The sequence below is a fragment of the Lycium ferocissimum genome, unplaced genomic scaffold, assembly GCF_029784015.1.
Source record: "Lycium ferocissimum isolate CSIRO_LF1 unplaced genomic scaffold, AGI_CSIRO_Lferr_CH_V1 ctg14538, whole genome shotgun sequence".
In the NCBI taxonomy this organism is placed as follows: Eukaryota; Viridiplantae; Streptophyta; class Magnoliopsida; order Solanales; family Solanaceae; genus Lycium; species Lycium ferocissimum.
Window position 1 is genome coordinate 10,001 of NW_026715512.1, and position 20,000 is coordinate 30,000.

General features: G+C 46.0%; 2 protein-coding genes and 1 non-coding gene across 3 annotated transcripts in view; 2 read left to right on the forward strand and 1 right to left on the reverse strand.

The window, feature by feature from the left end:
* Positions 1-13,192, reverse strand: part of LOC132042290 (NADH-ubiquinone oxidoreductase chain 4) — a 13,527-nt gene extending 335 nt beyond the window's left edge. The window contains exons 1-3 of the mRNA XM_059432882.1: positions 7,940-13,192; positions 6,009-6,523; positions 2,452-2,874 (exon numbers count right to left, since the gene is read on the reverse strand). Of these exons, the coding sequence (XP_059288865.1) occupies positions 2,452-2,874; positions 6,009-6,523; positions 7,940-8,430 (1,429 nt within the window). The 5' untranslated portion in view covers positions 8,431-13,192. The remainder of the gene's footprint in view (positions 1-2,451; positions 2,875-6,008; positions 6,524-7,939) is intronic.
* On the forward strand, positions 12,591-12,677 carry TRNAS-GGA (transfer RNA serine (anticodon GGA)). Its single transcript has one exon. It is a non-coding gene; the product is annotated as a tRNA-Ser (tRNA).
* A 4,754-nt stretch (positions 13,193-17,946) lies between the features above and the next one.
* LOC132042292 (uncharacterized mitochondrial protein AtMg01280-like) lies at positions 17,947-19,485 on the forward strand. Its single transcript, XM_059432884.1, has one exon. It carries the CDS (start codon positions 18,816-18,818, stop codon positions 19,482-19,484), a length of 669 nt encoding a protein of 222 aa, XP_059288867.1. The 5' UTR covers positions 17,947-18,815; the 3' UTR covers position 19,485.
* The last annotated feature ends 515 nt before the right edge of the window (positions 19,486-20,000 follow it).

A 20,000-nucleotide genomic window follows, 5' to 3' on the forward strand; every position in this document is an offset into this window, starting at 1 on the left:
TGGGTGGGGTGGGCCATTCCATCAAATCTTTGAGAAGGGGCCCAATCTCGTATTTGATGGTCGGCGTGGCGATAGGCTTCGTTTCTACGACTGCCTTCCCAGCCGTTGAAAGACTGAGCGAGAACGGTAAGGGGCGCACAAACAAAGAATGTCGTTGTGCGGGGATGCGATTCGCCAAGCTGGGGCAAAGAAAGCCGTCCGACCCTACCGGATTAGGAATGTGAAGGCCTCTCCTTCGAAAGGAGACCGGGGAAAGAAAGAGCTATGCTATTGACCGGACCCTTTTTTCTCATTTTGTTTGAAGCGGGCCAAATAGAGAATGAAATGCATCAAAAAAATAGGGGAAGGAAGTCAGAGACTCCCTTTTTTTTTGGTTTAAGGGCTGCTCGCCCTACCGAAGTACCAAAGGCTTTCGAGGCTTACACCTCCCTATTACAGGACCTAAAAAAAGGCTTTCAGTAGCGCCCTTAGAATCGTCGCCTTTTGAAGCGCCAGTAGTTGTAGCTGTGGCCACACCAACCCTTTCGTTCTTATCGCTCCGGATTCCGATCTATATGACCTCCGGGCGGTACAAAGTAAACCTCTTCCGTAGAAGCAGGTAGTAACCTAACCTTTCAGAATTTGTTCAAGGGAGGACCCTCTGATCTATCAATGGAAAGATCTCCATGTGTGGCGTGATAAGGAATCCTAGAAAAGATCGATTGAGACTCCCTCCACGGTCCCACGAAGATCTCTACGTACTTGTCCAGGACAAGTGAGATCTTCGGTCTGCGTGCCTGGGAGCAGCTCAAACAAAGAAGAGTCTGGTCCGGTCTGAATTCAGGCACGGCCCGCCCGTCTGCTGCTAGGTCCGGAAATGGCGCCGGGCGAGGGCGCCGCTATGCCCCTTAATGAATCGAATGGTCCTTCGACCTTCGTTTGATTCCGACGGCCGGCATAGATCTCATGAGACCGGCCCACTATTACTACGAATAAAGCCCTGCCCTCTCCTTAGAGTCAAGTGGCTTTCCGCTCCTCTCCTTCGCTACTAGGAAAGTAAGCAACTTCTATTAGCGCCGGACCTTGAGTCGAATTGATCGTGTCATGTGCAACGTCCATCAATGATGGTTCATTAATGTCCATTGATTTAGACTCCTTCCCCCTTCTCAACTACGAAAAAGATCGAGAGGGGCCCGAAAGCCCCCAAAGAACGGAAACGGAATTCGATTCACTCCCCATTCTCTCAACAATAAATAAAGCTCGCCCTGGGCCGGGTCTTTCCCTGTTGTTCTGTTCCCGCCACGAGAAAGACGCACGGAAGAGGTATTCCCAGCGCGCGGAGGATCCGTTGAGAGTTTGTCTCGGTAGGGAACTGTACGATCTTTTCCCCTATTGTATTGAATCAATAAAAAAAAGAGGTCAGTGCTACGGCCCCCTATTGTTTGATCCAATATTGACCGGGGACGAGCCCCCACTTCCATAGATCCTTGGTTTGACCTCCCGTAGTGGTCCTTGCTTTTAAGAAAGCGGAGCGGGGCCAATTTCTCGTACTTGCTCAGTGTGCCCCCCTTTCTTCGAGTGCCCCGCCCGGTTCACTGGGCTGTTGGCTTACCAAGCACTTGCCCGCAGCTCCTGCCGCCCGCTTGGCGGGCGGAGCGCTCGTTATCCTGACTTTTCTCTCTGCTGGGGCCCTCCCATTGCTATAGCCATAAGCTATGGCAGCTCCAGCTCGCAACCACAGGGGCCCGCCCCGCGAGGCCAGAGTGGGCTCAGCGGTCAGCCTCCATTCGAATTATGTTAGGGGGTCTTTCGCTTTTGCCAGATCTAGAGAGATACTACAAGTCCTCCGTCCCAGATTCCATCGCCGCGGCCATCTGGTTCACCGGTACTACCAAAAAGTCTCATGCTTACGTTACTGTTATTGATGGTTTGATTATCTTGGACCACGAGGACCCCAGTCGTGCTTCTGGTTTCCATTCCAATCATCATATTGATGATAAATCTCCTCGTGCTCTGCCATAAGAACTTGGAGTCCGTATCATGGTGAAGATAAGGTAAGGCTGTGATTCTTGCTCAAAAAACAGACCGAACGCCTTCGAGTTATTGGCTCGTCCAACCCGGCAGCATTCATGAGTCGCTAGTTCAACTGTCCCTCGGAGACAGGGTCGAGAAGTACCATGCATGGTTGCCCCCCGTCCTTTCTTTCTATCAGTCTCACCCAGCAAGCCACCCCAACCCTACAGCCAAAAAAGGTAAGCGCCTAGCGCGAGCCTTATTTATTAGTTTAGTAAAGTCAAGCTTTGGCTCCCTAAAGACTAAAGAAATGGATAAAAAAAGGGGGGGACTTATGCAACGGGCTATGCCACCCAAACCAACTGAGGGAAGTCGCATCCGTCCCATCGCAAGCACCTACAATGTCATGATCACATTGGTTTACCCTAGTTTCTTTGGTAGTTTAACGTACGGTCGCCCCTCCAACAAGAAAAGGTATAAATATGGAAACTTCTCTGCCATTTGGATCGGAGAATTTATGGAGGAAATCGGGTTTTAAATTCCCAGAAACCGCACGATTATATAGCCAAAGGGAATAGGCCGCGCCTAAAATCATCCCAAGCGCTGCTAATGTGGCTACTAAGCTATTTCTTTGGAAAGCTCCTACTAAGATGAGAAATTCCCCGATAAAGCTGCTAGTACCAGGTGAACTCATATTGGCCAAAGTGGAAGAGAAGAAAATGGTAGAGAGATTCGGCATGGTGCTCACTGAACCTCCGTAATATCTAACAAGTCGAGTCTTATGTCGGTCATATAGAACACCAACACATAGAAAAAGGGCTGAAGAAACCAGTCCATGACTTGACATCGGTAGAATGCTACCTCCAATTCCCTGTATGTTCGATAGAGCCAAAGATTCCCCCCCACTGATCGGAGTACGCCGATTACCCCCCGAACCGTACAAGATAGTTACCACCTATCATACGGCTTTCTAACTTCACTTCTTTTTCTGGTCGTTCCGCTCTGTCGATCGATGGTAGTATAAGAGATCTGTAACCCCCCGAAATTTTGTACATAATGGTTCCTGCTTCCTACCCATAGTTAGCATGTATCTCCCCCGGTCATACTTTAGTATCACATCGTAGACCCCCACCCCAACGCTATCTTCCTTATCAGTGAACCGGAACATAGTGCATAGGTACTCTTCGATGCAGCGGGGACGAGACGACGTGACATACTACGATCACGTACAGAAGTGCTGTCCTTCGTCTCGGCAATATGGAACCTCTCAACAGCTCCCGTTCTTTTATGGGGTCCTATCGGGATAGGTAGGCCCAAGCCTTTTCCCTCCCCCCTCCCTCCATAAGACCCTCTTTCTCTTTCCCTCTCGGGAAAGAAGATAAGAAAGGATTCATTTTTTTCTTTCATGTGAACGGCCCTATCTTGTATCGAAAGGTTTTTCGTGCTATACACCACGTTGAGAAAGACCAACCTCCTATGTACCGTACTCTTTTTGTACCTCGAAAGGGGGGGTCCTCCTTATGATGCTACGGACGGCTGTCCGAAGTGCAAGGGGTAAACTCGGACTCGGATAGGATAGGATTGTGCGCGCCGGGCCCTTCGGGTCTCATATTTTGGCCGAGTTTACCGTACCTCCGTCCCCTATGTTAGGCGGCCGTAATATTTTGTTACGTTCTACCGCTGTTACGCCAGAATAAAAGGTTCCACACGAGCTCCCGTTCTGCGGCGTGGTGGCAGGACCGCTAGGGGAGTGGCTCCGGGTATAGATAGGGTGAAATCTGCAGAGGTCATGCAAATACATAGGCCCCTTCCCTTCTCTTTTGGATGAATGGGGTGGTTTAGAAGGCGCTTTCCGATCTACGGTCCCTCGGAGCGAAGGGTTAGGCAGGTAGTATGGGCCCTCTGACTTCCAGCTATGTGCTGTGCGGCTCCCGCGAAGCGAATGAAGGGAAGCTCTTCGAGCTTCCGGGTGAGCTTACGCTTACTCTCAGCCTCTTTGATTGGTAGGCGGGCGGGCTAAGCCCCCTACAACAGATTCAATTCATAAGGCGCATTTTTTGTTGTCGTGAGGCTTTGGTTAGGCCGACTACTATAGGCTAGCTACTTCTAGCTTCTATACTGGCCCTTCCACTTTGGTGTAGTTTTCGTTTGTATTGGTACTGAATGAACATATCAAACAAAGGCGAGCAGTATAAGCCCTTCTCCGGCCTGGGAAAAGCAGCGAACTCTAGAAGCTAGGGCTTTGTTCACCTTTGGACACGAACACTATTCCGTTCTCAGCGGAAACCCGCCTTAGAGATTGAACGGCAATAAGATAAGTCAACGTTCAATCTAAGACAGCGCTGAGCGCTGATAGCTTGTAGTGAACAGCCCCATTATGAAACCAACCGAAAGCAGCCTTTGGTACTTAAGTAGTTAAGGTTTGGAACCCTTGCAACTATGATAGAAAGCCGTTTGCTTGTTGCCAAACCCTTCGCCTTTCTTTTGAATCAAAGTAGGTCGCGACTGTTGTATTTTAGTCGGTCGGGGGAAGCGGTAGGTTCGTGCTCCGCTTCTCTCGCGCTTGCTTGCGTGAAGGCTTAGAGCCCTTTTCGCTAGGTCCAAAAGCTTCCCAAAAGATCTGATCCAACAGAAATCCCGCATTGAGCGTAGCTGATATGCGGCTACGGCTAGCCGATCATATCATTCCAACAAAAAAATCTATATGTATAGAGAGATCCCCTAGATATACAGATAGAATAGATGTTCATGGATAGACAGACATTCCATTGATTCTTCGTTTTTGGGCTGAAAAAGCTCGTCGATCCAAATGAATCATTCTTCTGGTCTCTCTTCGCTCCCCATCCCGAAACTGACCCACGGCACAGCGCCCATTCGCTTCGCGCGCGGGAAGGCAACGAAGTTCAGTTCATGAGACCGCAGCGCAGCGGAGTGGAGCAGCCGCGACACTTCCTTACCTTAGCTGGATCTCGCTGGTGCCACCTAAACGGTAGGTAGGCGGCGGATGTGTGACGTTTGGAGTTGTCGTTCGTGCACCTGTCCCCAATGGAAGAATGAGTGATCTGTTCCCCTGCGGATCATGGCCTTACCACTCGGTCCCCGATGGCCAGCGGGGGATTCGGTATAGCAGCTCAGGTTCGTTTGCGCTGCGCGTTCCCGCTGGACTGGACACATGTTAGCTGTAGGAAGTATGGTTCCGAAAGTGACTTCGGTTCGCCAGTTCAGGCTCAACTCCTCGCTTTACGTTAGCGGACCTACAGGTCGGGCCGGGGCTCTGCGCTCTTTCTTTCTGTGTGGGACGATACCGGGGAGAGAAGGGAATGCGTCGAGGCGGCGAACAAGACAACTACATTTTGGCTTTTCCCTCCATGAGATGAGCCCAGTGCATTGGACCGATGGATAAGAGAACTGAGCTGGCCTAAAAAGCGCTTGGGCGCTCTACGTACGATGTAGACTCCATCAGATACATATCGATTTCTTTCTGATGGATCAAGAATAGAGAGTTGTCTCATCAATAGATAGAAATAGGAGATTTCCCCTTATTCTTGAGAGATTCCCTCTCTATCTCTTTCGATCTATCAGAACAGATCAGGCTATCTATCAATCGATTTGAAAATAGCATGCTCATCTCGCTTTTCGTTCATTTTCGCCACGAAAACATAGCCGCCATAATAAGAAGCAGGCGAAGCAGCTAGAAGTACTCGCTTCACGCCCTTGAATTATTATTCACGAATGAATTGGGAAAGCCAACAGAAAGATTCGATTCTGACTTCGTAGAGCCGGTGCTGCTGTTGCCTGCGCGTAGGGCCGTCCCCCACTCCCGTCCCGGGGCGCTAAGGGGCTTTTGTTTTTGGAACAGACGGCAGTGTTTTGCTGACGCCTCGAATCAAGCTTTTATTGCGACATGCTATGCTTTCTCCCCCATTGCTAGTAGGTTGATGGGTCGCGCGCCCGGCACACATGTTTTGGCCTTGTGTGTCCATAACTCAAAATAGGTGACCTAACGGCCGCCGCCCGACTAAACATACCAATAGTCACCAGATTCATATGAGCTACTGAGGAGTAAGCAATGATCTTCTTAAGATCGATCTGCCTTAAAGTGGTCGAGGAAGTATATATTATAGCAATCGCGCTTAAAGTATAAATGAAAGGAGTGGAACAAAGTGTCGCTTCGGGAAACATGGGTATTGAAAATCTTAAAAACCCGTAGGTTCCCAATTTTAAAGCAATTCCTGCCAAGATGACGGATCCTGCCGTAGGTGCCTCTACATGAGCTTCGGGTAACCAAATATGAACTGGTACCATAGGCACTTTGACGGCGAAAGAGGCGAAAGAAGCAATCCATAGAAAGATTTGGCGCCGCTCACTAAATTCTGTGGTTAATGAGATTTGTAAATCGGTTGTTCCTGTTTGGAGAAGAATCAACAGAATAGCTAATAGCATAAAAACAGATCCAAGTAAAGTATAAAGGAACAACTGATATGCTGCCTTGATCTTTCTTTGTCTCGAACCCCATACCCCTATAATAATGGTAGAGTCAGGGGTGGCCCCAAAGCGGAATTGACCGGTGGTGCTTGGTCGAAGCTCCAGTAGGTAGCCACTCCCTTCTCAGAGAACCGTACGTGAGACTTCCGCCTCATACGGCTCCGTCCCGAGCTTCCGTCGTCGGCCTTGGCATTAAACCACTATCTATGCATGTATTTTCAGCCTGGACTGACGAATCTTTTGCTTCTCGGGTGGTGTCGAACAATGGTGCTTGCGTTGCGGGAGATGCCCGCCCGTAGGGCCCGGCCTGCTTCCCGCCCGAAAGAACCGCTCACTAGCTAGCCGGACTAGTGGGGGGCCTATCTGGAGACATACTGAAAACCATGCCTTTCGAACCGAACGCAATGCCCGTCTTCCAAATCAAAAAAAGGGCTCGTTGGGAAGAAAGATTACGTGCGGCCTGTAGAGCACATGTAAGGCACAGTCGGGTTGCTCACGCAGCGGATCTCTCTCTATCTATAGATAGAGAGAGAGGTGTGAAAGTAATAGCCTTATGTTATGGCCGCCCCCCGACTTACGGCCTTTACGCTACTACTATTGTGATGTGAGCGGTTCAAATTGGTTGAATCTTTCTCAATCATCCTGGCCGGAACTTGTATGCAGCACTTGTACGGAGCATAAAGGTTTGGAACTCTTTTCTTATCTGAATCTTAAGGACAGGACCCTACCCTATTCTCGAACCCTCTGCCGAGCTCTACCCTGCCCGCATTTCCTTGTGTTTTGAAGAGGAAAAAAAAATCTCTCTACCTGCTGCCAACAGTCTTTCTTCGGAATTATCTGAACGGGTCGATCCTCCCATCCCCTTTGTTTTAGCAACTTATCCTAAGGTCTCCTCGCCAAGAGCTCCCCGGCGACGACAGAGGAAGCAACCCGTCTGCTGTGGCGGGGCGGCTTTTTTCTTTCACAATAAGACCTGGACGATTATCCCTACCTTCGGTAGCTTACGAGTTTACGTCCATCCCTGGTCGGGTACAGTTTCCTTTCGATTTCTCCCTTGTAGCCGTTACCCGAATTCGCGCAAGTGTGTCCACACCCCCCAAACTTACTTGACGAGGAATCCTTTCTCGCGAACAAACACAACCCCTACACACACCTAGGAGCACCCCTTCCTGCATATCCATACAAGACCCGAGTAGGCGGGTCGAGGTCCTACGAGGTACCCACTACTCGGAGTACCCTCCCAAAAGGAAAAAGATGTGTCTGTCAGGTTCGGTTCTTCTTAGTTGGGTTGGGCGGGTTCGACCAGAAATGCTATGCTTACACACAAGACTACCCCTCTTCCCGAAAGCTTCGCGGGGACTACTTTAGGACGACGGACGACCGCCCGTAGGGGGTTTACTGCACAAGGCCCCTGCAGAGGAAAGGCTTTATCCCAGCGAATAGAAGATACTCAGCTCCGCACAACATAGGGATTAGCACACTTTCGGGAAGAACATAGAATAGTAGAAGATCCAGCATGCAGAACACGGCGATCATTAGAAATTCACGAATTAGAAATGCTGTAATATACTCTTTCCCATAACTTCTCATACCAGACCAACCCACTAAAATGCAAATAGGGATCAGAAATGTGGTCAATATCACGAAGAATAAAGAGATACCGTCTATACCCAAATAAAAATTGATGTTTTCATAAGGAAGCCATCGAAGGCTTTCCACAAATTGAGATTTGGCCGTAGAAGGATCGAATTGTATCCGAAGAACAGGGGGATACAAAAAAGTAATAAGAGAGGCGCACAGACCAATTAATCGTATCGGTCGTATTCTTGAATTTGGAATGAAAAGAGGAGTAATGCTTCCTAGCACGGGACAAAGAATAAGACCACTTAGATCAGAATAGCATTCACAGAAATGTTCTAACATAGAGTAGAATCGAACATGGAAGAGATTCATTGACAACAGGAAAAAGATGGGCGCCTAATTCCAATACAATAGGGGTCTATCAGTGCAAGTCAGCTGAACACCGTGATTGATGAGTGGGTAGGTGGGTTAGGTGCCCCTCTCGCCCAGTGGGAAGTAATGAGGCTAGTCTCCCCCCCTCCCCCCTGAATGAAGAAGTAGTGGGGGCCCCTTCCCGCGTATGCGCCTTTATTTAGATTCTTTCGATTTTGGAATTACCAATGGAGAATCTTTCACAAAAAATCTCTCTGGCAAAACGAAATTCGTCGAGTTCAATTCAAGGTGCACCTTGCTTTTTTTTCAGGTAGCTTTTTCTTACGCCTATTTAGCTAGTGGGGCATTGGTCATAGCCGAAATTCGTCGAAGGGATAAAACCAAAATAAAGAAGAGAAAGAAAAGTTTTTTCTTTCTTTCAATCCAAATAAGAGAACAAAGAAAGCACTCAAAAATGAAAGTTAGATAAAGAAGTGTTAGTAAGAACTAGCACTAGACTTCTTCCCCCCTTTCTTTTCGACTTTTTCTCTCTCCTTTTGTTTGTGCTTCCACCCGGGCTTTTCATTCTGTTTTATAGAGACCCGAGGAAATTCTATATAATAATAAATGTAGAAAGGTGAGGGTGAGGTACTTTCCCCGGCATACGGAAAGAAAATCCAGGATGACGGCTTTCAAAAGACGAGTAAGGGACGGGGAGAGGGAGGCTCTCGAAACCAAACGAGACTCGAAAGAACATGGGAATTAGCACCATTCATATGAGTACTTTTGTCTCTTCGAGACAACAAAACAAAAGGACAGCCCTCTCTATATCTCGGTCTCGGTTTAGCATCATATATCGCTCTGGAGAGCATTTTTTTGGGTTGTAGTGCGGATGTTGGAGCAGCTCCTCTATGCTGTGGGTGTGGAGGGGGGGGGGCTGTCGCCGCCTGATAGAGGCAGAAGCGGGGGCCACCGGAGCTATCTGCGTCGAGTGTTTCGATTGAAAGAGGAAGGGAGACAACTCAAATGCCAGCACAGAAATAGAAAGAGTCGTGCTTCAAAGTGGAATTCTTCTAAGATCCATTGCTCGATTTTGCTGCATGCTCTGCTCCCAAAATGCAGAGAGACTTGCGAAGGCAGATCCGGGTTGGTTGGTCCGGAAAGTCATGGGAGAGGCAGGCGTCGTAAAATAATATACTGGTGCTATTGATTATAGAATCTTATGAATCAAGCACGGCACACTTTCTATATCTCCTCCGTCTACAAGGTAAACAGCGACGCTTAGAGCACAGCGTGTTCGCCACCACACTGGCTGGCTGGTGCATTGGCCTTACCGTAAGAAGTCCGAGAGCGATATATCTCGTGACACGCTCCGCGTGGCATTTTTTTTTCGAAAGTCCGTATAACTTCAAAAGAATCATTCTTTATGAATCAAGTACCATTCAAACAAAGGGTGCATTGCCTCTTTGAGTGAAGAAGAGAGGGGCTTTGTATAGACACTCTTGAGCCATGTTCGTCGCCCTAGGCTTACCATTATTTCATTTCATTCTATTGATTGGTTCTAGCTCCAAAGAACATATACATGGAGCTATGTCGACTTACGTACGTCTTGTTGACTAAACGATCAGGTATACCACGCCACGTATCATCCACTCGGCTCAAGCCGAGGAGAGATAAAGAAAAATCAAAGATATAGTGATCGTGCCGTAAGACCTTGTTCCTTTCTACTTGACGTTCTTTATTTTCCTCGGTTTTTACCCCACGGAGCGGTAGCTTGCTTACTTAGCGCTTGCGCTAAGGATCTAATCAGAGTCAAACTTGGATTTGAAAAAAAACCTTTCCCTTATTAGCCGGAGTACAAGTGTACTCTTTTTTCTTTAGTAAAGGCGGATTAAGCCAAAAAATCTTTTTTTTTTTTCGAACAGTCTCAACGTCCTCGTTGAGAGTCGCTCTGCGAGACGTCTAGTAGTCTCTGACTTGGTCTTCGAATCGTAAGTCTCAGCCCCTTCCCGGCTTGCCTCGCTCTCAGGTTGGCCTTTCTACTTGACTAAGTAGTATTCCGCTCGTGCAGTGGGTGTATGGGCTAGCCCATGGTGCGGTCAGCTATGATATACTCAACTTCTTCTTTAGTAGGTTTATCTACAACATCTGGTGGTGCCCTCGTGGGCACGTTCCTCTCTGGGGCGGTCTGGTCTAATCGAAGTCAACTGACTCACATGGAATACGGGGTTCGTTTTCACCGAGCTGGTCGCTTGAGTCTATAGGCTACCTTTCCTATCCGCTTTTCTACAAGGTCTACTTTCAGACCGGGCCAAGCCTTTAGGTTGTTTAAGTAGGTTTGGGCTAAGGTCGTTGCGCTCCTGCCGCCTCTTGGCAAAGTAGGCTGATGGGCAAGCCCCCTCCTGTCGCAATGGTGTGGGGCGTCAGAGGCTGTTACCCCGTGGCCAACTCGAAGGGGCTGAAGTTCGACGCAGAGCTTTTTGGTTGTTAAGTTATAGCAGGACTGAGCAACATCCAACAGCTCCAGTCCTTCTGGTTTGCACTAAAGTGGCTTAAGTAGCCCTCGAGGAGTCCGTTTATTCTCTCCGTCTGAGCTTTCAAAGATATACCGACCGTAGGCATCTGACCATCAGATGCCGTAGGTCGTCTTCTAACATTACCGACATTTCGGGTTTTCAACAATTTCACATAAGATAAAAGCTCTTTTCATCATCAGAAACAACCTGATTTCCGACCTCTTGCATTGCATTACCATAACGAAAAGAAAAAAGAATTCAAAAAAAAGAGATTGCTCTTGTGACTCGGGATGAACCTTTATCGGTGGAGGAAAGGAATAGCGATGGATTCCTATAGAGCATCCAGGAAAAAGCAGATTCAATCGGACGACGAATTCTTACGTGGTCCAAGGAAATCAAAGGTCCGCTTCCACGAATGAAATCTATATGAAATCTCTTAATATCAGAATAGCTTATATAGTCATGATTCAATTCAGGTCCATTTTGATTGATTTCTCATTTTTCGGATCTGATTGTAACAATGGAGAAGTAGGAAGACTTTGGCGATTCATAATAGAAGGGGGTATCTAGAATATCTATGTCCCAGGACATAAAAGATGAATAATGAAAGATGAGGAAGAGTATACTCTGTAGTGAGATAGCAGTTCTCCTAATCGACTACTTATTATGATAATGAACATTCCACTTAAAAACAAAAAAACGACTCTCCAGGCGGTTACCTTTTTTTTTTTTCATATTCATATTTAGATCCTCTGCAACAATTGTTGGGACGGACTTTCGTGGAAAAGAAAAAAGCCCTTTATCGGATTGGAAGCGATGACTTAAGCCTCTTTCTTCTTCTTATAGGGCGTTTAAAGAGCGTGACTCTTTAGTTTAATGTTGTTCCAATTTTGGAAATGAAAAGGCCCCATTTGATTCAATTCATGAATTAGCCCACTATGAGTCTACTACATTTTCTTTTCATAATAATTATATATAATTAGATAATAATAATAATAAAGTATATCATTCGTCTCTCTCTTACAACACAGCGAAACTAAATGGTTCGAATCTAAATTGATTTTAGGCTGTACACCTAATTTTCCTGGGATTGTAGTTCAATCGGTCAGAGCACCGCCCTGTCAAGGCGGAAGCTGCGGGTTCGAGCCCCGTCAGTCCCGACGGATTCCATAAATATATCAATTCATTATTTATTGGCATATTCAGGATTCCAAGAGAGACTGGGTCTGGTTTTTCAACCCGATCCATGTATGTAATGGAATAGAGTACCTTATTTCTTTTTATCGGGAGCACATACACAAATGGAATTCCTTTCTTGTACGATACAAAATGAATTTCACTCAATTACATTACCCTTAGAGAAGACTTTTCCAGATTCCACTTTTTCCTTTTCTGGCTCCGATTTTGTGTAACCTCAATTATGAACATTTTGAATTTGAAAAAAGAAAGATATATCTCATTCAAATTTCACACTGAGCTTTTGATATATGCGTCCCAGTACTAATCCAAGGAAGGAGGATATTCCAAAAATGAAAACTCCCACCATTTGGGAATGCAAAATTCTCGATTTTTCTAGTTAGAATGGATTGGTCGTACCTATCCAATCAATAATTGTTTATGACTGACTCGCTATTCACTCGGTTTTTGGGTCATAATCATTATGTAGGAGAGATGGCCGAGTGGTTTAAGGCGTAGCATTGGAATTGCTATGTAGGCTTTTGTTTACCGAGGGTTCGAATCCCTCTCTTTCCGCACTTTCACCTAATTCACTAATGTTAATGACCGAAATGTATCAAATAGCAATGGAAAAAATGATTCCAACAGTTAGACCTTTCTTTGATATATATTCTCTATTCCTAATTGCTGTTTTTCGGAAAATACTGGAAAGAGTGGACAAGGAATTCAAATATCCCTGCCGATGTATTTTGACATCCCACAGCTTCGGCAGATCGCTTAGCCCCGTTCATCTTCGGCGCAAGAGCGCTCGATCAGTGAGCTATTACGCACTCTTTCAAGGGTGGCTGCTTCTAGGCAAAAATGATACTCCCCTAATCCAGTACACTATAGGATATAAACCATGCTTACCTAGTAAATGATATTAGCATTACTACGACTCAATAGGATATAAACCATGCTTACCTTGAATTATCCCTACGCCATTTAGCTCCATCCTAGATGGGTGCTACCGGGTTGGCGCTGGGTGAGCGAAACATACACTGTTTCTAGGCTTTATATTCAAAAATACAATTTGGAGATCAAATATATCATGTTTCTGATTAACCTCTTTATACGAGTATTTAAGACATTGTATTTATACATTCTAGCTGGTTTAAACCAAATCTTTTTTATTTGGTTTTTCGGTCTTATCACTATTATGAGATTCATTCTTATGAATATAAGATACTATCTTATTGGTATAAACTACCTTATTGGTATATACCGCTATATATATATTCGTTATTCATATATCTGTAGATATGTCAACTTTGCATTAGTAAGAGGATTTGTAACCAATTTTCTAATAGAAAGGTTCTATTTATGCGTTGTTATACCTTTAATGATTTCCCTTATCAAGAGTGGGGAAATCCCTTACTTAGGTAGTCCATACATAGATTTTTTTCACCGACCAGATACAATATCTGAGTTTACAAACCCAGATTTTATAGAAGAATTAAATAAATCCAATTATATAGAAGTGAATAAGAAATCCAAATTAGTAGAAGATTTAATGAAATCAGATGGTATAGAAGATTTAAAGAAATCTGATGTTATAGAAGTAAGGGATGAACTTATAGAAGGTAAAGCTGATGTTTCAGACGGTAAAAAGAAGGGAGGTCGTCCAGATCTAGTTGATTGTTTGGTCATCTTTACATGTGGGATTTACATAATAGGATATTTAGCTTATTGTAGTCAATAATGATGATTCTCAATTTCCTTAAACAAGGTTTGGTCTTTGATGAATGAGTTTCACTTCGTCCCTTTTACCACCTATCTATTGAGCCTTTCAAACCCGATACCTGTTCACTACTCGTATGTATCAAGTATGCTCCTCGTGACGTCAGACCTTCCTTTACGAGATTTTCTTTCCGGTTAAGGGTAGACTGAAGACTACGGCCCTTCCCTTCCATTGGGGACTCCTTTGACAGGCATGTCTCATAGAGTAGAGCTAGGAAGAGCAGGCTTAGCCGAACCCTACACTGCCAGTCCAACCAAAGAGTTAGACTTTGACAGGCTTTCCCATGCAAAAGAGTTCGCCCCAAGCTCTATACTTGAGCTTCAGACCAGCATTCAGAAAGAGAGAACGTCGGTTGTACAGTCTCCTATACAATACAATACAGAGCTAGCTTCTGACCACGATTCAGAAACATCTTACGTTGGTTGTAGGTCGTACAGTCGTTAGCAAAAGAGCTAGCCGCATTTATGGAAATTAAGGAGAAGGCAAATAGAATAGAACAAAGTTAGGGGCGAAGCGGTTCCTGGCGTGAAAACTGGCAATTGAAAGTCAGATTTCGGGGGAGCCTTTCTAGTATAAGGGAAATAGGCCGAATCAGCAAAGGTTCTTCAAACCCCAAAGGGGGTTAGAATACTTTAAGGTATCTGCTGCGCACCTCTATTCCTCTTCTTCCGCTTATTCATCTTCTTTGGCGGATACATATATAGATATAGAGTAGGCATGGCAGGAAAGCCAGTAAGAGCAGCAAGCTAATTCCCAATTCCACTCCTTCAATTCAAAGAGTTGCAGTCAACTAATGGGGAACTAGCCAAAAAAGGCTGATTAGCCCCAGTAAATACATGCACTTGAGCCTATTGTAATGTAAAGCCGCGTTAGCCCAGGTTTATATAAGGGAAGGTCGACATCGTCTTCTTTGTTGTTTTCTTCTGTGGTTTTTCTCCTGTCTGTCCTTCGTGTTTTGTTCTTTTTTGTTCTTTTTGTGCAGCCTATTTTCCGCTTTTGAGCATCCGATTCGCCGCTCTTTTTTCTCTGTTTTAAGCCGATTCTCCGCTTTTTTGGTTTACTTTGTTGCGTTCTCTCGCTCCTTTCTCGCGGAGCTGCATACCGGAAAAAGCCCTTATTCGGATTCGATCCGATTTAGCCTCTTTCTAAAGGGAAAGAGCGTAACTCTGATTTTTGATGCGCTGAGTTATTGTTGCAATTTATTCCATTGTTATTCAAAATTCTTTTTATTGTCTTTCTTTTCGACCTTGTACCCGTGTACACGGAACACTAAAAGAATCTCTGTTCAAACAAAAACGACAAGCAAACCCGAAAACTAAAGCTGACGCAAGCAAGTAGACTTTTCTCTGACCCCCAGGGTAGCAAAGCTAGCTCTTCGTATCATTGGCATTGGGCAGGTAAACTTGGCTACACAACAACTCTGACTCTTGCAGAGGATCTAGTTCCGCACCAATCTGCTTATCTTATATAATAAGAGATAATATATAAACTTAGCGTACCTACAATCGCTTGCTTGATTGCCCTCTTTAGCTACTTACTAGGGAACAAGCTCATCACCTCACCCCGTGAACTCAAAGGTGCCTGGCGCTCTTTGCAGAAGATGCCGTAGAATCCCCAAGACTTGTTGGCTGTGAGGCGACCGAGGGTGGACGGAGTGCGGGAACCATAGTAACTTGGTACGCAATATCGGATTTTTCATATTCGGGTTGCCAAGCGAACCGCTCGGTCCTGTTCTAAGGCTAAGTCCAGAAAAAAGACTATTTCAGGTTCCAACGCTTCAGGCGTCAGGGGCGGGCGCTTCCAGCCAGCTCTGGGGAGTTGACCTCGAATTGAGATTAGGTTCAACTCTTATTGGTTCATCGAGAATGTTCACCTGAGGTCTTTCCTCAATCCAAGAATGCTCGGGAAAACGACTTCAACTCGGAAGTCGCACAAATCCAGAATTTCTACCCTTGGGAGCGAGTCCCTATGCCGTGGACATCCTTTCTACCTAAACTAGGTTAGGATTTACCTCTCCTTCATTCATAACCTATTCCCGCTTCGGCGGAAATAAGGGACTTTCTTCTGATTCCTCATCCTCACAATGGAAACTGAACATCTACTCCCCCTCCAAACACGACTTCGGGAACTATAAAGAGGTTGCTTGCTATAGCCAGCCATACCAGCTGATTTGACAGGGCATGCTTATTCGGAGGTTCGGGGTCTAGTCTGCCGCCGGACAGCTTTCTTGACTTGACTATCTTCGCTTGTAGCCGAACAGTTTGACCCCTCTCTGGGAATGGAAAAGGATGGCTCTGATCGATCTGTATGCCGACAGTGCTTTCTCTTTTTGCACTTCACTATCCTCATCTTTCAGCCCCTGCCCATTCTAGCAGGGGTGGATTTCTTTGGACCTATGTGACCAGTGCAACCAGAACTTGCTATCAATGTCTCTTAGACTAGCCTTGTCTTTCTTTCAAAGAGCCGCTATCATCCCTCTATTATACGAGAAAATACTACGTCGTCCGGGTTTTTTTTCGAAAAAAGGTCAGCTAACAGTAGTATGAGTTCCCACGCGAAGAATTCAATCCAGCTATAGCTCCTATGAGACGGCTGACCTCCAACTCTTAGCCTCATTCACGAAGATGCGCTCACTCTCTAAGCATTCGATGTTGTCACCTTAAGGCGTCAACTGTGACGCCTTTGCTTTCTTGTCGTGCAATGCGGTCTTCTCAGCTCCCTTGCTCTGATGGATGCTTTCGACGGTAAGGTTATCGATGTCCAGTTCCGATCCATGTTGCTTGGCTCCGGTTCGGGACCCTGGTACTAGGTAGGGCTCTATAAGGCATGGTTTTCTTCTTCCTTAGTTCAGGATCTCCCTACTCGTATGTAGGAGGAGCTACTGCCTTCCTTCTAATCGGTTCGAAGAGAAAAGGAACATATCCAATGAGTCTGATTGCAATGGTATAAGATATAAGCTTAAAGGAATAGATACGCGCAAGGTAAACGACAGAACCATGTACTAACCGGACCGAAGGAAGAGGTCTCCTGTACAATCTCTGGCCCAAGAATCTGTCTCTCTCCTACTTCATCCCAGCATAGGGGAGTCCTGCACTTGCGTCCATAGAGTGCCTCAAAAGGTGGCATGCCTATACTCGCCTGATAACTCTTGTTATAGGCGAACTCCACCAAGGGTAGATGTCTGTCCCAACAACCTCGAAAATCAAGGGATTACCTCCGCATAGCCTCCAATGTCTGGATGGTCCTCTTAGACTGGCCATCGGTCTGAGGATGGAAGGCTGTGCTAAGACTCACTCTGCTACCCAAAGCCTTCTGTAGGCTCTGCCACAAGGCTGAAGTGAACCGTGGATCTCTGTCTGATACTATGGATGATGGTATCCCGTGTAGGCGCACTATCTCATCAATATATATCTGGGCTAGCTTGCCCGTAGAGTAAGTCATACTGATCGGCAGGAAGTGAGCTGACTTGGTCAGCCGATCAATAATCACCCAAATGGCGTCATGTTGCCTCGCAGTCTTCGGCAATCCAGAGACAAAGTCCATGGCTATCTCGTCCCACTTCCACTGTGGTATCTGAACTGGCTGTAAGGGTCCTGCTGGTCTCTGGTGCTCAGCCTTAACCAGCTGGCACACGTCGCATTTAGCCACATACTCAGCGACATCCCTCTTCATACCTTTCCACCAATAGTGTGGGCGGATCGTCCTGTACATCTTCGTGCTCCCTGGGTGCAGGAAAAAAGGTGAGCTATGCGCCTCCTCCAAGATATCATGGCACAGGTCACTGTCCTGAGGAACACATACTCGTCCCCGGAATAGAAGTGTGCCATCCTGGCGAAGGTTCAACTCCTTCTGTGTCATCAAGTACCTCAAGCTCTTATGATCCGTAAAGATCTGGCACTTCCCCCCATACAAGTAATGTCACCATATCTGAAAAGATAAGATAATGGCTGCAAGCTCTAGGAAAGAAAGTGGCCGTGAGGTTACAAAGGTCGTGACTGAGTCTTGGTTGATTAGTTTGCCTTTTCTTGGTCTGGTGTGGCTAACAGGCGACAGAAGGATGACGGCTTTTTATTGGGAACGTAGCGTAGAAAGGGGTTCTTCCGCAGTGAAGCAAATGATCTAGCCAATCATTCTTCTACCTATTATCCAAGTTCGGTATTCTGTAAGTTCCTAGGTCATATTCCATTGAGAGTAAGATCTGTTCGATATGTAAGTGGTATAGTCACTACCTGTAAGGCAAGCCCCATAGACACCTTACTACTTTCTAAGCTTTCTCTCTTGTCTCGCCAATCTAGTATTGCCATATAAGAGAACTGCCTTTATGGGTAGAATATCTTTGAAAGATATCTTTCCCTTCTTTCACTACGCCCTTTCACTCTTGAACTACTTGAACAAGGAGGGCAGGGGGTGCTATCGTATATAAGAAAAACTGCTGCATTTTGGCAGCGGTTAGCTCTCTCTCTAACTAGAAATTTGATAAGAGAAGTGCGAAAGGATTGCAGGCTAGATTCAAGGTATGCCAGTTGTCCACTCCACTTTCAAGATTGGTTGAGTCTTAAGTGTACTTTAGTAAGAGTATGAAGGATCTAGTGGCCGTAATTATCTGTCCACTCAAGGCGTTGCAAGCAAATGGTTTTTGAAAAGCGTTAGAAATCGTGGTCAACATTTTTCCAGTGCTTCAGCGGGCTTTGGCCTTTTTTTGTTATAGGTATTTAACCGGTTCGGAAGAGAAACTATCAGTCAATGACGTCTTCGTTGCCAAGGTAGATCTTTTTCTTTGCCTTTCAAGATATTGCGTATAAAGAGAAAGATAGCCAGTCCTCTTGGGCGGCCGAGAGTGTTATGTAAAAAAGACCAAGGAGGATCCTATCCTAAAGGAGAAGGAGGAGGAGTAGGAGCTAGCCTTCAAGGCGAAATCCATTAGATAGATAGAAATGTACACGGAATTCTTCGAAGCAGCCGTACCGGCCTTGACCAGTTTACAAGAGACTTTCAGCGGGAGACAAGGGGCGCTCCCACAGGTTCCCGATGCCCTACCTGAAGCCCCACCGCGGGTTCCCGATGCCCTACCTGAAGCCCCACCGCTGGTTCCCGATTTGCCTCTACCCGAAATAGTTGGGCAAGAAAGGGGGGAACCTTTTTTCATAATCCAAAATGCAAGTATGGAAGCTTCTATGCTCAATCGAGTAAGAAAGCTCGAAAGGGAAAATCGCTTTTTTCTACTTGATAAGGCGAAGGGGGAGTATTGGTCAGAAGTCAAGACCGGACTCTCCAATAGTGGCTCTCAGAGAGAGTATTACCGATTACTCGATTTCGAGAATAGGGATCTGCAAATCAGGGAGAGAAACCATTCATGTTTTTTTCTCTTTCAAGAGATTCTGTCTCGGAATCGTGCCTTGAGGGGGGATGCTGCCAATCCTACCGAGGACTTTATGGATTTCTTTTCCGAGAAGCGAGACGAACTCGACAAAAACCCCGAATGGGGCCCGGCAGAGAAAGACATAAAGGAGATCGAGTTCGTTGAGCAAGTAAAACTCGATCTTGCAGCACGCGGGCACGAGTCTCTCTATATAAAAGAAATTACGGGGGCCGGCCGCCCTTAGAATCGAATTCTAAACCGGCGTGGTGCTGCTGGATGCTTCTGATCAATAGAACACGAAGAGGAGTCAGCCAAAAAGAAAGACCACCAAAAGTAACGACCACCAAGATAGGCATAGTAATTCGATCTTTTGATCACCCATTTTTTGAAAACCATTTTTGGGGGCTTCCGCCTTACACACGGAAGATTGGATTGCCTGAATCACGAGTCTTATATACTGTGTTACGATCACCTCATATTGATAAAAAGTCCAGAGAACAATTTTGGTTGAAAATCAAGAAAGAATTTCTGGTCATAAAAACAGAAAGGCATGAATTGCGCAAGAAGTTCTTTCGGTTAAAACGCCGTGCGACTCGGAGGACATAAGACTTCTTGGTCAAGCCAAAAAGATTGCCGACTGGATGCTCCTACCCCACCATGCCTGGCCCTTTATCTTACCTTAAGAAGAAAGAGGAGGTATGAAGCGTGGGACAGAATGCAAGAAGTGTATGATACAACAGATAACCTTAAGGAGTGGCGG